Raw genomic sequence first — 17,445 nt, 5'->3', positions numbered from 1 at the left:
GCAATCACTAATAGATTCCTGTAGAAACGGAGCGATGCATTCGGAATTCTGATGTACGACCCGGTGTGTGTTGGTGAAGGCCAACGTGACTGCCGCAGTAATGAGGGATTCAGGTGAGGAGCCGGAGGGCAGGATGGCAGCCATTTACCACCAGGCTGAAATATAGCTGTTTTAAGGATAAACGTCTGTTTATGTTTACAGAATAAAACGAGCCACAGACCTTCAATTCCAAACCTGAAATGGAGACTTTCCTGCTTTTGAAGGACTTTTTGAAAACCCATCTTACCTTTGAGTCAGGAGAAGGCTCAGAACGCTGAAGCCTGAGTTTTGTTCTGGCATTTTTACCTGTGAAGTGCTGGGGCCAGTAGCCCGATGAAGTCAGAGGATAAGGCTGGATGAAAAGCGAAGGTCCTAGAGACGGGGCTCTGGCACTTGGACAACCTGGGGACGGAGGACCTTAGTGACCCTCCGCAGAGTGATGGCCAGAGCAGGACTCACCTGGCCACACTCTTCCCTTCCCACCTCCACGTGGTACCTGGTCTTCACCAAGGCCAAGGCCATTTTGGGTTTGGAGGCAGGTGAATCTTTAGGATGAGTTCTAACTAAAACGTCAGTGGCAAGATAAGGCTGAATCGAATCACCACTGGTGGGCCAGAGAGGAGAGGATACATAGACTGACATAAAAGAGCCCTGGTGGTACAATGTTTAACTGCTCAGCTGCTAACTAAAAGGTTGGTGGTTTGAACCCACACAGCAGCTCCGAGGGCCTGGTGATTTGCTCCCATAAAGATTATAGCCGAGAAAATCTGCCGTATAGGGCGGGTCTACCCTGTCACCTGTGATTGCTGTGAGTTGGAATCTACTCGATGGCACCCAGCAACAACAGACCGATGTTAAATGACATTGAATCATAACGAGAAGGTCATTCTCTTCTCAGTTCCCTTGATTACATTATGGAGAAAGTTCCAGTCTGATGCCGATGTGCCTTTGACACCTGCCCAAGCCTTTACTAGTCTCCGTTTTCAGTGAAGAGATTTGGTCTCAGCATCGAGCTGGAATCTGAGGACACAGTTTTGTTTTCATTGTATTTATTTTCACAGGTACTGTCTCATGCCAGATACTGCAAAAGGCTTCTTAACCACCTTGGCCAGCTCCTGCTAGGATTAGCCTTGGAGAGCCAAATTCTCTGTCTCTCTGACTCACTCGGGGACAAGGGTGGGGCAGGGGCAGGAGTTTTCTTCTTGGATTCAGAATTCCTTAGAGCCTTGACCTCTCCTCTGATGAGTTCCTTGGGCAAGGAACGTCTCTTCTCTTTGCTTCCTTTCTTTATAAAATGGAGGTACAATTGCAGATTGCAGAAGGGTCAGAAACATTCACTGCTGCTGACCCATTTACTCTGCCCTTGATAACCCCACAAAGCCAGTCTCTTCACCTGGTTTCTCTGCCCATACGATTGTGAGAGGTTCAAGCTACCAGAGATGGAGAGTGTGAAAGAGCTGTGTAAACTGTGAAGTGCTTTCTAGGTGTGGTGGTTATCACGGCTGACAGAAGAGGGTCAGAAGGTGCACTAAATGTTTGCCCCCAGTCCGGAGAGGACATCTCCAAGCCAAAGACATGAGCACCAAATGGTGGACTTTCATGCCACTCATGGGGAAATCTCCTTGATTGTCGAGGGGATCTTTGGGGGCACTTCATTTCATGCTGCTACATGGATGCATATGTGCTTCTGGGCTTCAGTGGGATTGGCTGTGGCGGTGGAGAAGACAATGCTCCAGCTCAAGGCCATCCAGGTCTCCCTGGCAACACCATGCTCTGCTTAGGGACGCTGCCTTCTCCTAAGTAAGCCCACTGGTCTTTACCCGGACTTTGGATGCTGTCAGGGAGCCTGGGGAATTGGCTCCTACAACAAGGATTGCATTCTGCTTCAGCAGTCTGGGTGTTTCCTCCCAATGCCTGTCCTCCTGTAATTTTCAATATGAGCCCATGAGGTCAGGAAGGCAGACACGGTGGCCATGTCTGCTCTAAATTGGGGGTCTCCCTCAAGTCCATACAGCCAGGAAAAGAGATGCAAGTTCAAGTCTGAGGTTTTTACTTTGCTAGAACTCTCAATATTTGGCTTGCTTATTTCCTTCCCTCCCTCCCGGAGACATGAAAAAGCGATTTTTTATGCCACCCTCGGCACAGACATTAGGGGTCATTTTCTGTCATTTTCAGCTCTCCCTTCTGTGGTGAGGCACCTGTCATGCCGTGAATGGACAAAAGCCATTTTTATATAAGTACTAGCATTTGGAATTATTAAGCGTTCATTATGCACCCCCGGGTGCGAAGCAGTCTCGGAGATGTTTGTTTCTCAATTTTCCGCAATTTCCTTATTTTTTTCCCCCGGAGCTGAAGGCAGATTGAAAAATGAAGGCAGTGCGTTTGAGTCTCTGAGTCATAGTTAATGTGCGACGCCCCCTCTCTTAACTGCGATGTTTTCTTCCTGTCTCCTCTTGTCTCCTCGCTCATCAATCCGCTAGAGTTCTTTTTTCTTTTTAACCCCTACTCTCGGGTTTGAACTTTTGCTTCCTTCCCCACTGCCTGCTAGGGAAAACGAATGCAAACTCCGCAGCCAGCCCTTGCCTGGATGCCGGCCTGAGGGGCTGGAAAGATGAAGCAGCAGCTGGGCTGCCTGGGTGCGAGGAGGCTCAGAGGCAGACGGCTCGCCGGCCGCAGCGCCCCGGGTGCCCCATCGACCTCCCGCGGGGCCCCCACCGTCTGATCAGCATGAGAGGGCCTTGAGACTCGGATGTCTAGCTGGACCCCTTCTAGAACGAACACTAGTGCCCGAAGCCCCCCACGCAGTACCCTCCCCAGCTGCGTGACTCTGGGTCTTAAATGAGCAGAAAAACAAGCTCTGTTGTTTTCTTTCTTGCTTTTTTTTTTTTTGACAGAAACCTCATATAACCTCCAAAGTTACCCATGAATTTACCAAAACTCTTTATGAAACTATTTTAACCTCTGGTGGGGGTTAAAAAACAAGCCCTGAAAATTTATTCCCCGGAAGAGGCGAAGCACGACTTTTTATTGCAGGGAAATCGTCTTCCAAGCTTCAAGGGGGCCCCCTAGCGGTGGTCGGCGACAGACCTGCAGCCAGCTCCCTTCAGCCCGCATTCCCCAGCCCCGTGCTGCTTTCCAGCTTAGGTTCTACCCCTTCTAGACTCTGACCGTGCCCAGATGTGTGTCTGGGGATGACCTCTTGCCTGGTGACCTCAGGGGGACCTGTTCTGAGTACGAGGGGACCCATGGCATGAATTTATTTTATTTTATTTTATCTGGCAGTTCAGGAGGCTGAAGGCAGGTGCAGGCTGAAGCTAAAGGGAAGGAGAAGAAGGCTTGAGACCTGGGCTCTTTCGAATAGCCTGGAGCCCCTTGGAGGAAGTGACTGTAGTCACTGTCTACCAGTCCCCAGCGACCCCCAGTTTCTCATGAGTCCACCGTTTGCATTGGGCATGTGCAAGAGAAGAAGGCAGCACCCGAAGGGAGGGAGCAGGAGCCTGGCTGAGAGCAGGAGGGAAGGAAAGAGCATGAAGGAGGAGGATGAGGAGAAGGGGGTAAAAGAAAACAAGGCCCAACAGGGGGCCTGAGGAGGCTTTGAGGGGCTCAGGGACTGGAGGGACGTGAAGCAGAGCCAGGATCCTGCTGCAAAAAGCCAGTCCAGCAGGTCTCCTAGCCCTTGCTGTCGGCAGTATAGGAGATGTTTTCATCTGCTCCCAGCCAGAGTCACACGGGTTCTCTGGCAGAGCTGGCTGCGTTTTTACGAAGCACATATAAAAATATTAAAAAGCAAATGTTCTCAAGTAGGTATGCCTACGAGGAGGGAGCCCATAGCAACCTGTCCAGCCGAGGCTGTGTGGTGCAATAGTTAGTGGCACCCCAAACAGAGGCTGCCCTGGTTCAAGTCTGAGTTCTACCACCTGTGGTTTTGTGGACTTCTGTGTGTGACTTAGCGCCTCTCTGCCGCGGCTTCCCCATCTGCAAAAGGGGTTGATAATAACAGTACTCAATTTGTAGAGCTGTTGAGATGTCAGTTATTTATCCATGCAGATAATTTCAGACAATGCCCTGTACCATAAACATCTTGGCTCTTGTGTGGTGAGAATGTCAGCTCGACTTGGCAAATCTATCTCTAGGGAGAAGCCAGAAACACAGGACTGCATTTAAGGTAAGACTTCCCGATTTTTGCATGATGATAATGAATTCACAGGAGCCTGGGTGGTGCAAGTGGTTTGTAATTGGCTGCTAGTTTAAAAGTTGACACATCGAGCCCACTCTGTGGCTCTGTGGAAGAAAGGCCTGGTGAACTGCTTTTGTAAAGATTACAGCCAAGAAGACTCCATGGGGCAGCTCTGTTCTGTAACACATGGGGTACCCCGAGTCAGAACCGACTTGATGGCAAGGCGTTTGGCTGTTTATTGATTTATTTAGGAATGAATTCACGTTCAAGGACATTCAGACACAGACACCACACACACATACACACACACACACGCGCACACACACACAGTCCAGGCCCAAATATAGTCAGCTAGTTTGAGCCCTTTCAGCCGCCATCTCTCCCCATCACCTACCACCCCCACACCCAGGCCACTGGACCCAAATGCAGAAATCACTGTGACCCCAGCCCTGTGGGTGGTGTTTGGGGAACAAGCCCTTCTTCTCCCTTCCCCCTGGAGAACATGGGAGGGGACCCACTCTTAGTGCAGGTGCACCAGGAAGATTTCCGGAGTGTGAAGTCGCACGGTGGCCATGGGGCGCCTCCTCTCCTCTGCCCCAGAGACTCTGCTCCTCCCTCCAGACAAGGGTATTCTCTGCTTGCCCCAGCTTTGCACCCACCCCGAGACCTAGCAGCCCTGGGGCTTCCAGGCTCCCCTGGGCTTCTCATCTGTGTTTTGGGGGCACGTCTTCCAGGCTGGCTTCTCATGTGTCCCTGGAACCCAGCATTCTACTATACCAGGAACAAGAAGAGCTGTGTGGGGTCTCCTCTCCTGCCCAGTGCCTTGCCCCTCCTGGTGACATGCCCTCTGCCACCCACCCCATGGACGTGTCTTCCCACCTACTCTTAGGACCCCATTACTTGGGTGAATTTGGTGCTCCTTATGCATTCACTCAGCCACTCGTTCACTCAGCAGCTATTTCTGAGCCGACCCCGCACAGGACAGTGTGTCTAACGGGGCAAATCAAGCACGTTTCATGGCATCTGCATTGTCTCCTAAAACCCAGCCTTTAATGCTCCTCCAAGTTTAATAGAGAAAAACAACAACAGAAATTACATGCTGCAGTGGTTCCAAAAAACTCCACGGAGGAGACGGCAGACAGCCAAAGACCGGTAGCTGTTTATCTTCATTCAAATAGATTAAGTAGAATACGGTATTGATTTTTATAATTCCACACATTAACGGTTCCAAAGAAATTGGTTTTGCGTGTTTTAATGTGAAAGCAATTATTTTCTTTTTAAAGTGCTTCCTGGGTCTGTAGATTTTCTTTTTTCCCTTTTCACTCAGTCGAGTAGAATCCTGCAAGCTGCTGGATAGAAGGGGAATGGCTTTTCACTTTTCACTTATTAATCTTCATCTGCTTTACCTTCTAAATGTTGTGTTGTGCTTAATTTCAATTAATTTTGATTCATTTAAGTAACATTGTGTTACAGATTCAATGTGGGTTGAGTATATAGGGTTTCTAAAAATTAAAAGTGAGGAACCTTTTCCCATTACTGAACATTTTGATCAAAGGCTCTGTAGAAGAGTCTCGATCAAAACAGGGGAAACGCAGAACAGAATTTTGAAATCTCACGGACTCCAGACTTTCTGGAGGCATGGAGGCTGGATGAACCCCCGAAACTATTGCCTTGAGATAATCTTTAAACCTTCAACCAAAAATATCCTGTTAAAACTGAACAATAGTTTAGCTTAACTAGTAAAAAAGGTCTGCCTTGAGCATTATGCTCTTTTAAGAACTGTCTGTATGGGCTCAAACGGCAACAGCAACTTGGAAGATTAGACAGGAACCTTGAGGGCAGTGAGTTTATGTTAAGGGAGGAGGAGCAACTCAGAAGGGGAGGGTGAGAAATGGGTGCACGACTAAAAGAATATAATCAATGTCCCTGAATTGTACATGTAGAAACGGTTGAATTTGCCTATGTTTTGCTGGGTATATTCTCAACGAGAACAAAATAAATAAAACTGTACCGTGGGAGTGGCGGGGTGGGGGGCTTTTGAAGTCATTATGCTTTAAAACTAAGGAAAGCCCCTTCACTGGGTTCACTCTGAAAGTCCCTGTGTGAAGGAGGAGGGTCTTCTCACTCTTGTTTGTTTTGTTTTGTTATTTTGTTCAGTCTTTTCCCATCTCGCCTTGGATATTCCACAACTGGCTTGGTAGAATTAGCTTGGGCCCCGACAGCTTGAGGCTTTCAGTACTGCTGAGGACAGAGGGTGTATTTCACTCCGTAAATTTGAGGAGTCACCAGGCAGTCATCTGGGTAGTTAGATAAGGAAGAAAATGATGATTCCCCTATTATTTTGCTTAGAAGAGTGAGAAGCCAGCTTCATCAATGTCAGTTGGAAATGCTGTTTATAGAAAAGACTGGCTTCTTTCATCAAAGTCATGATTTATGTCTCATACGCAAACACGCTAGTTTTCCAGGGACTGGAAGTAGACAAGCAAGGTTTGGATTTTAAGCCCGTCATTACATGACATTAAAACAAAACAAAAAAAAAAACCTGTTGCCGTCAAGTTGATTCTGACTCATGCCTAACCCTATAACTAAAAAAAAAACCCAAACCCTATGGCATTAGGTAAATTTTAAATCCCACCTTTAATCTGGGTAGAGGGTGACGGGGTCAGCAGGTATATCCTCTGGGGCATATAATCTCTATAAGAGCCAGGCAGACCCTTTGGTATGGACCACAGTTCTTGGCTGCGTGGAACTAAAACCAATTCAAGAAGGCACAACCCAGCATGTGTTTCTCACGCAATGAAAAGCCCAGAGCCGGGCCAGGCTGAGCATGGGGACCCAAGCAATATCACCAGGGCCTTGCTTGTCCCTCCTCACATGTGAGTCTGCTTCCCTCTGTGTTGCCTTCGTCCCTGGGCATGGGGTGGTCCTTAGTGGCCCCTGGCTTACACTCTACCCACTTGACAATTGGTAGAAAGAGAGTTTCCTTTTCTTTTTTATTTGGTGAAAGTATACATAGCCAAAGATAGACCAGTTCATCAATTTCTACATATATTATTCAGTGACATTGATCGCCTTCTTCAAGTTGTACTACCATTCTTGCTATGCTTTTCCAAATTGTTCCACCACCATTTTCTTAAACTCACTGCCCCCCTCAGCTTTCTATCCAGCCTTACCAGTTGCCATTGTCAATCTGACCTCATAGAGATAAAGAGCTTCCTTTTCTTAGCATTTCTAATAAAAGCCTCAGGATCGACTCTTATTTAGTGAGGTACCATGAACCTCTGCTTGGCCAGGCGGGTAGAACGTGCCCACTTCTGAGGATGGAAGGCGATGGTTACAAGTCAGCCAGCCCCAGCCTCTATTCCAAAGGGATGTTCCCTGAAGGAGAATTGAGGTAGGGGGTGGCTGCTGAACATATAAAACAAGAGATGTGTCTAGCCACTAACCCTTGATTACTAAGTAGGTAAGACCAAAGACTAGCTGAGGGTCAGTAACTTACATTCTATATGTTATGTGCTACAAGATAACAGTTGTAGCAGCATTGTTGGCGCCCCACCCAGATCTTCTTCACCAGGTTAGGACACCCATCCCATCTCCTAGCTGTTAAAGGTGTTGGCTGCTCACAACTCTTACCTATTCTTTCTCCAAAAGATTGCCCTTGGCTGATTGGCACCACCTTGTCCTCTACCCGCCCCCCCCCCCCACACATGCATACGCATACATACACACACATACACACACACAGTCTGACTGGTTGATGTGGGGATGTAATAGCCCAGCCCATTTGCCTCTGGGCGGGGAGAGATTGTGTGCTGTAATTCTCACTTCTGAGTTCTCTGTGGGCTAAGGCTAAGGCTAGATTTCTCCAGAAACTGCATCTTTATCTAACTTTTTCCTGCTTCTGCCACTCCTGTTTCTCCCTGGAGCACTCCCCCAATAAATCACTTACACAGGAGCCCAAGACAGCATATATCTATACATCATGACGGGGTGGTACAAGTTAGCAGTCAGCTGCTAACCTTAAAGGTTGGCGGTTCAAACCTACCCAGTGAGAACTCTGCAGGAGAAAGGCCTGGCAAACTGCTGTATAAATATTGTTGTTAGGTGCCATCAAGTCAATTTCGATTCATAGTGACTCCATGTGACAGAGTAGAGCTGTTCCACTGGGTTTTCTAGGTCAGTGGTTCGAACCCACCAGCCGCTCCACAGGAGAAGGATGTGGCAGTCTGCCTGCATAGGGCACTATGACTTGGAATTGACTCAATGGCAATGGGTTTTATAATCATTACCGGAGCAGATCACCAGCCCTTTCTCCTGCAGAACCATTTGAACCACCAGCCTTTAAGTTAGCAATTGAGCTCTTAACTGTTGCATTACCAGGGCTCCTTTCTGTAAAGGTTACAGCCAAGAAAACCCTATGAAGCAGTTACACTATGTAACACGTGGGGCTGCCATGAGTTAGAATCGACTCAATGGCAATGAGTTTGTTTGTTTGTTTTTTAATCATGTATGACTCAATCTAAAGCTGTTCCTTACTTTCTCAATGTGAAGATCAAAAAGGATTGCGGGAATATAGATGCAAAAATTCTTAACAAAATTCTAGCCAATAGAATTCAGCATCATATAAAAAAACAAACAAACACCACAACCAAGGGGGATTCATACCAGGTATGCAAGGATGATTCAACATTAGAAAACCAGTCAATGTAATCCACCACATGAATAAAAGAAAAGAATCACACGATCATCTCAATTGATGCAGAAGAGGCATTTGATAAAGTTCAACACCCATTCCTAATACAAGCTCTTAATAAAATAGGAATAGAAGGGAAATTCCTCAACATAATAAAGGGCATCTATACATACAAAAACCAACAGCCAACATCATTCTCAATAGAGAGAGGCTGAAAACATTTCCCCTGAGAAGAGGAACAAGACAAGGATGCCCTTTATCACCACTCCTATTTAACATTGTGCTGGAAGTCCTATCTAGAGCAATAAGGCAAGAAAAAGAAATAAAGGGCATCCTAAGTGGCAAAGAAGAAGTAAAACTATCCCTATTTGTGAATGATATGATACTAAACATACAAACCCAAAAGACTCCACAGGAAAACTCCTGGAACAATAGAAAGATTCAGCAGAGTAGCAAGATACAAGATAAACATATAAAAGTCAGTTGGATTCCTATACACCAAAAAAGAGAACTATGAAAAGGAAATCAGGAAAGCAATACCACTTATAATAGCCCATTAAAAAAAAATACATTTAGGAATAAATTTAAACAGGGATGTAAACACCTATACAAAGAAAACTATGAAACACTGCTGCAAGAAACCAAAAAAGACCTGCATAAATGGAAAACCATACCATGCTCATGGATAGGTAGAGTCAACATCGTGAAAATGTCGATTCTACTCAAAGCTATCTATGAATACAATGCGATTCTGATCTAAATACCAACAGCATTATTTAACAAGATGGAAAAACATTAACTTTATATATAACTTAGTTATGGTTTGTATCCTATTTATGCCATGTATTAGGGCTTCTAGCATTGACCCCATTTTTTCCTTCCATGACCTTTAGTTTTTGGTTTTATATTTAGAATTAGTTTGTGTATGACGTGAGGCGGAAACCGCGGTGGCGTAGTGGTTAAGTGCTAGGGCTGTTAACCAAAAGGTCAGCAGTTCAAATCCGCCAGGCACTCCTTGGAAACTCTATGGGGCAGTTCTACTCTGTTCTATAGGGTCGCTATGAGTCGGAATCGACTTGACGGCACTGGGTTTGGTATTTTTTTTTTTTTTTTGAAAGGAAAGAGGTCCTAGATAAGTAAAGCGTTATTGAAGAAGAAGAACAAAGTAGGAGGCCTCACACTATCTGGCCTCAGAACCTACTATACAGCTACAGGAGTCAAAACAGCATGGTACTGATACAATGACAGACATATTGACCAATGGAACAGAATTAAAAGCCAGACGTAAATCCATCCACCTACATTTCACCTGATCTTCGACAAAGGCTCAAAGTCCATTAAATGGGGAAAAGACTGTCTTTTTGACAAATGTTGCTGGCAAAACTGGATGTCCCTCTGTAAAAAAATAAGACAGGATCCATGCCTCACATCATCCCAGTGCCATCGAGTCGATTCAGACTCAGAGTGACCCTATAGGACAGAGTAGAACTGCCCCATAGAGTTTCCAAGGAATGCCTGGTGGATTTAAACTGCCGAACCTTTGGTTAGCAGCTGTAGAACTTAACCACTACGCCACCAGGATTTCCGCCTCACATCATACACAACTAATTCTAAATATAAAACCAAAAACTAAAGGTCATGGAAGGAAAAAGTGGGTCAATGCTAGAAGCCCTAATACATGGCATAAATAGGATACAAACCATAACTAAGAAACACCAGAAGGTAAGCTAGATAACTCGGATCTTCTGAAAATTAAACACTTATGCTCATCAAAAGACTTCACCAAAAGAGTGAAAAGAGAACCTACAAACTGGAAAAAAAAAAAAAATTTGTCTCTGACATATCTGACAGAAGTCTGATCTCTAAAATCTATAGGAAAATCTAACGCCTCTACAACAAAAAGACAAGTAATCCTATTAAAAAATTGGCAAAGGATATGGACAGACACTTCACCAAAGAAGATATTCAGGCATCTAACCGACACAGGAGGAAATGTTCAAGATCACTAGCCGTTAGAGAAATGAAAATGAAAACTGCCATGAGATACCATCTCATCCCGACATTATTGGCACAATAAAAAAAATAGAAAATAACAAATGTTGGAGAGGCTGTGGGGAGATTGGAACTCTTCTGCACTGCTGGTGGGGATGCAAAATAGTACAACTGTTTTGGAAAATGATATGGTCCTTCCTTAAAAAGCTAGAAATAGAAATACCATACGATTCAGAAATCCCACTCCTAGGAATATATCCTAGAGAAATAAGAGCTGTAACACGAATGTCACACCCATGTTCATTGCAGCATTATTCACAATAGCAAAAAGATGGAAATGACTACGTGTCCATCAACAGATGAATGGATAAATTATGTTACATACACATAGTGGAATACTATGCAACAATAAACATCTCACAACATGAATGAATCTGGAGGGCATGATGCGGAGTGAAATAAGTCAGTCACGAAAGGACAAATACTGTATGAGACCACTATTATAAAAACTCACAAAAAAGTTTACACTTGGAAAGAAACAATATTTGATGGTTACGAGGGAAGAGAGGGATGGGGAGGGAAAAACACTAACTAGACAATAGATGAGCGGTAACTTTGGTTAAGGGTAAGATAGTACACCATACTGGGGAAGGCAGCGCAACTTGACCAAAGTAAAGTCATAGAAGCTTCATAGACACACCCAAACTCCCTGAGGGCTAGGGACCATAGTCTCAGGGGACTTCTAGCTCAATTGGCATAACCTAGTTTTTAAAGAAAGTGTTCTACATCCTACTTTGGTGAGTAGCATCTGGGGTCTGAAAAGCTTGTGAGTGGCCATCTAAGATACATCTACTGGTCCCACCCAGTCTGGAGCAAGGCAGAATGAAGAAAACCAAAGACACGAGGGGAAGATTAGTCTAGAGGACTACTAGACCACAAGTACGACAGCCTCGACAAGTACCACTGAGTCCAGCACAACTAGATGGTGCCCAGCCACCACCGACTACTTTGCCAGGGATCACAATAGAGGGTCCAGGACAGAACTGGAAAAAAATGTAGAACAAAATTCAAACTCACAGGAAAAGACCAGACTTACTGGTCTGACAGAAGCTGGAGAAACCCTGAGAGTATGGCCCCCGGAAATCCTTTTAACTCACTCCTGAGGTTCACCCTTCAGCCAAAGATTAGGCAGACCTATGTAACAAACAATAACACACGTAGTTCAACCATGTGTATGAGACTAAATGGCCACACCAGCCCAGGGGCAAGGACAAGAAGGCTGGAGGGGGACAGGGAAGCTGTACAAATGGAAATGGGGAACCCAAGTTTGAGAAGGGGAGAGTGTTGACATGTCACAGGGTTGGCAACCAATGTCACAAAACAATATGTGTATTAATTGTTTAATGAGACACTAATTTGCACTGTCAACCTTCACCTAAAGCACAATTAAAAAAAAAAATGTTTTGGGACCCACCTGAAAGATAATGTATAAAGATATAGGTGAGGTAGGCACATTTGTACCTCCAATATTTAATTTATGAATCTAGTTGCATATATGTATTTAAATCACATATGATATGAAATATTAGTCTCGTGACATTTTGTTTTCCGCTCACATTTCGTGAAGCAGTGCTATCTGAACTTGGAGTGTGCGCCTCAGATATCCGTGTCCTGGTCATCTCTAGAAGTGATCCATTAAGTCTTAGAGGTATTTGATGGAGTTTTCTAGAGCAGAGGATCTTCATTTTCACCCCAGCTCTTTGAAGATTAGTACTTTCAGACTCTGAGCATAATACCATCATGGCCGTTTATCCATTGCCATGAACACACAGTCACACAACATTAGGGCAACTGCTTTCATTTCTCCTTTAGGTGCTTATTTGTAGTTCCCACAAAATAAGCATGTTTTACTGCTTTTTAAGGCAATCTTTAGGAGATTTGTTTGCAACAACATTCAATAAAAAAAAAAAATAAGTCCAGGGATAATGACTAAATTTGTGTTAACCACCCATAACCTTTTGAAAGAAACCTGGTGGTGCAACCGTTAAGCATGGAGCTGCTAAACGAAATGTTGGTGGTTCAAACCTACCCAGCGGCTCTTCGGGAGAAAGAACTGACGATCTGCTTCTGTAAAGATTACAGCCCAGGAAACTTCATGGAGCAGTTCCATTTTGTCCTACAGGGTTACTATGAGTTGAAATCGACTTGATGGCAACGGGCTTATTTTTTTTGGTTTTGGTCCTGCTTGACTTGAACCTGACACCCTGAATGTAATATGACATTTGGCTGGACCTGGAGAAGGAATGCTTTCCTTATTTTCATGGGAGCGAAGGCAGAAAACGGCCCAACATCTAAATGATGAGCCAATCATATGAGGGTCTTTAGGGGCAAATGTATTTTCCCACGCATTACTTAAAATAGACGTTCCTTCTAACCTTATTATAAATACCTTTATTCTCAAACTTCATTACATTAATCATTCTATCACATTATAATTTGCTTATAATGTCTTGTATTATTGAATGAGGATTGTAGTAGGAATAATCTTAAAAAAAAAAAAATTTTTTTAACATCAATGGGGTGTCACTATCCTGAGCCTTTTGCTATGTCTTTGAACTTTCTAACAGAGACAAGTGCTATTTGGACACCCACATTGAAGGTGAGAAAGTAGGCATAGAAAGGTGAAGTGATTGACTGGGATTACACAACAATCAAGGACTATATACCTGGGCAGTCTGGCTCCAGAGCCCAGGTTATTCAGTGCTGTGCTTCCCAAAGTATAGGGTACTCACCACTGTGGTTTGTAAACAAATACTTTGAAAGGAGTTTCATCATAAAAAAAATATGTACATGTGAATCATCATAAATATATGTTGTTGTTTTTTGCCGTCGAGTTGATTCCGACTCATACCGACCCCAGGTGTGATGGTTATGATTGTATGTCAACTTGGCTGGCCCATGATTCTCAGTGTATTGGCAGTCATATAATGTCATGATCACATTCCTCTTGAGATTTGATATGTGATCACACTCATGAGGGAATCTGCTGTGTGTAGCCAATCAGTTGAAAGGGAGCTTCCTTGGGTCTGTGGCCTGCACCCAAATATAAGTGGACGTTCTGGCAAGATTCGAGGGGGCTTTTGCTTCTTCTGAATCTTGCACCTGGCTCCTGTTTGTCTGACCTCCGATTCTTGGGACTTGAGCTAGAAGCTTGCTTGCAGGCTTGCCTGCTGATCTTGGGATTTGTTGATCTTCACAGCCTGTGAGCAAGAGCTCTGCTCTCTGACCTGCTGATCTTGGATTCAACAGCCCCTGCAGCTAGGTGAATCAGGAGAAGCCTCTATCCTGATCCACAGACTTGGAACGTTCCAGCCTCTACAACCTCCATGAGCCAATTCCTTGATATAAATCTAGATATATATTTATACTCTTTACTGGTTTCTCTTCTCTAGAGAACCCAGCCTAAGACACCATGTGACAGAGTAGAACTCCATAGGGTTTTCAAGGTGGTAATCTTTATGGGAGCAGATTGCCAAGTCTTTCTCCCATGGAGTCGCTGGGTAGATTTGAACTGCCAACATTTTATTAGCAGCTGAACACTTAACCCTTTGTGCCACCAGGGCTCCTTGTATACATACATAGGGATATATACACATATATTCTTTACAAACCAAACCAGAAACCAAATCCACTGCTGTGGAGTCGATTCTGACTCATAGCAACCCTATAGGACAGAATAGAATTGCTGTATAGGGTTTCTGAGGCTGTAAATCTTTATGGAAGCTGACTATCACATCTTTCTCCCACAGAGTGGCTGATGGGTTCCAGTCACCGACCTTCTGGTGTGCAGCTGAGTGCTTCAACCATTGCACCACCAGGGTGTGTGTGTATATATACACACACACATATATATATTTATTACAGAGAAGTAGCCAACTTCTGTCAAACATATGTTTGTTGTAGTTGTTACTTACTGTTGAGTCAGCCCCAGATCCACAGTCACCCCATGCACAATGGGATCAGACTGTTGTGATCCATAGGGTTTTCATTGATTGATTTTTTTGGAAGTAGATCACCAAGCCTTTCTTCCTAGTCCCTCAGTCTGTTCAGCATGATAGCAACACACAAGCCTCCACTGACAGACAGGTGATGGGAGCCCATGAGGTGATTGGCTGGGAACAGAACCCAGGCCTCCTGCCTAGAAGTCCAGAGTTCTACCACGAAACCCCTCCTGCCCCTAAACCTGTGCTTACCTGTGATGTGAGTTAGCCCCCGCTGTGTAACAGAAGACCCCGAAACTCGCTGGCTCAAAACGATAAGTATTTCTTTTTGCTTGTGAGTCTTTAGGTCAGTAGGGTGGCTGATCTCCCTGGGCTTGCTCCTGGTCCCTGGGTCCGTGGGGGGCAGTGCTGTCAGGGTGGCTGGGAACTGGCTGGTTTGAGATGGCCTCACTCACATGATGGAAGTTGGTTGGCTGCCAGGAAGGCTGTTGTTGCTGTTGGGTGCCGTCCAGTCGATTCCAACTCCCAGCTACCCCATGTGATAGAGTAGAACTGCCCCATCGACTTTCCAAGGCTGTAGTCTTTATGGGATCTAATGACCAGGTCTTCTTCCCGTGGAGCCACTGGGTGAGTTTGAACTGCCAACCTTTCTGTTAGCAGCTGAGCACTTAATTGTTGTGCCACCAGGGCTCCCGATAGGGTTTTCTAGTCTGTAATCATTATGGGAGCAGATTGCCAGGTCTTTCTCCCACAGAGCCACTGGGTGGGTTCAAACTATCAACCTTTAAGTTAGCAGCCAAGCGCTTAACCTTTGCACCTCCAGGACTCTTGTCAGGAGTAACGCGGGTGAATAAAGGGTGCCTCCCAAACTTCCATGAAGACTGGGCATATTTCCAAGAGAGGGAGCAAGCCTTCCGGAGACCTGAGCTTGGAACTGGCATAGCATCACTTCTGATGTGTCCTATTGGTCAAAGTGAGCTACAGGACCAGCCCAGACTCAAGGGATGAGGACAGAGACCCCACCTCCTGATGGGGGACCCTGCAAAGTCGCATTGTAGAGGTTGTGGAATCGACTGACCACACCTTCTACTTAGGGCACATGGGGCAATATGGGACCCATTCACCAGGAATTTTTATTATTATTATTATGTTTTAGGTGAATATTTACAGTGAAAATTAGTTTCTCTTTCAAAAATTTATTCCTGAGTTGTTTTGTGACATTGGTTGTAATCTCCACGGTGTGTCAACACTCCCCCCCTTTCCCTTTCCACCCCGGATTCCCTGCATCCATTCATCCAGGTTTCCTGTCCCTTTCTGCCTTCTCATCTTTGCTTTTGGGCAGGTGTTGCCCATTTGGTCTTCTATACTTGATTGAACAAAGAAGCACTTTCCTCAGATGTGTTATTGTTTGTTCTATTGGCCCGTCTAATCTTTTGATGAAAGGTGGACTTAAGAAGTGGCTTCAGTTCTGAGTTAGCAGGGTGGCTGGGGACCATAGTCTCGGGGGGGGTCCCTCCCCCTGTCAGACCAGTAAGTCTCACCAGGAACATTTTTTTTTTTTTTGAAGTAGTAAACACAAAGTTTATTACAATTTAGGGACATCTGTCAATAGAACCATCATACTTAGATTATATCAGATATTTGAGTTGGTTTAAAAATATCTTTTTTACCAATTGAGGTTGACGACATGAGCTTTGAAACCTTTCGTTTGAGATGAAAATGAGCTCAGTTACTGATTTGAAGTTGAATTAGGGCATATTTACTTTCCATTTCTTTTTACTCTGCCTGCCTCAGTGGACTCCTGTTCTATGAGTTTGAAAATCACCACAAAACCAATATTCATTCAGTATTCTCATTAGAGCAAGAATGAGTTTAGAATAGTGTTCTCTCATAGGATGAATGGAATCCAGATGGCATAATGGTTAGGAGCTCAGCTGCTAACCAAAAGATTAGCGATTCAAATCCACCGGCCACTCTTTGAAAACTCTATGGGGCAGTTCTACTCTGTCCTATAGGGTCGCTATGAGTCGGAACCAACTCAATGGTATCTTAACAACAACAACAACAACATAGAAGGAATAGAAGGATTGTTAAGATACTTGAATTCATCATTAGCCTGGTACAGACATGTGAAATCGGCATAGTACTGGAATATACTGGTATAGAATCTCTTGGTTAAAAAGTTGTCATTGGCATACCATATATCGGGATGCTACTCATTCATCTTTATACATCTACCTTTATTCACCAATAGAACACACAGCTATTAGTTAAATATGACATGATTTATTAATAGATGGGTAGGATGTTGAAAAATTAAATAGGCTCACCAGGAACTTTTAATAAACAAGTGCTTCATTTTTCATACAACAAAAGGTCGGAGGTGGAAGGCCTGGACTTGTGCAGCTGTTCACAGACCTCCCCAGAGGCCTCGGGCCCTTCGTGCCCCGCTGTCCCTGTGTCTCCAGCCCTGTGGGTAGAGCACTGCATGCAGTGCCTCTTGACTTTGGGTTCATGTTTCAGGCAGGAAAAATGAGAAGGGC

General features: G+C 44.7%; 1 protein-coding gene across 8 annotated transcripts in view; it reads left to right on the top strand.

Annotated features, from left to right (window-relative positions):
• The window catches only part of ZNF831 (zinc finger protein 831), a 139,235-nt gene that overhangs the window by 80,418 nt on the left and 41,372 nt on the right, over positions 1–17,445 (top strand). For 2 of the 8 annotated variants that reach the window (XR_007515385.1, XR_007515384.1), the window contains 2 exons: positions 15–113; positions 202–4,077. The exons of 3 other annotated variants lie outside the window; for them this stretch is intronic. Coding sequence is in view for 2 of the 5 variants with exons in the window: in XM_049869019.1 (XP_049724976.1) it covers positions 15–52 (38 nt within the window). In the remaining 3 variants the exon portion in view is untranslated. 3 more of the 8 variants (XR_007515386.1, XM_049869020.1, XM_049869019.1) reach the window with 3 other exon arrangements.

The sequence above is a fragment of the Elephas maximus genome, chromosome 25, assembly GCF_024166365.1.
Source record: "Elephas maximus indicus isolate mEleMax1 chromosome 25, mEleMax1 primary haplotype, whole genome shotgun sequence".
NCBI classification, from domain to species: Eukaryota; Metazoa; Chordata; class Mammalia; order Proboscidea; family Elephantidae; genus Elephas; species Elephas maximus.
This window is presented reverse-complemented; position numbering and strand designations above follow the sequence as displayed.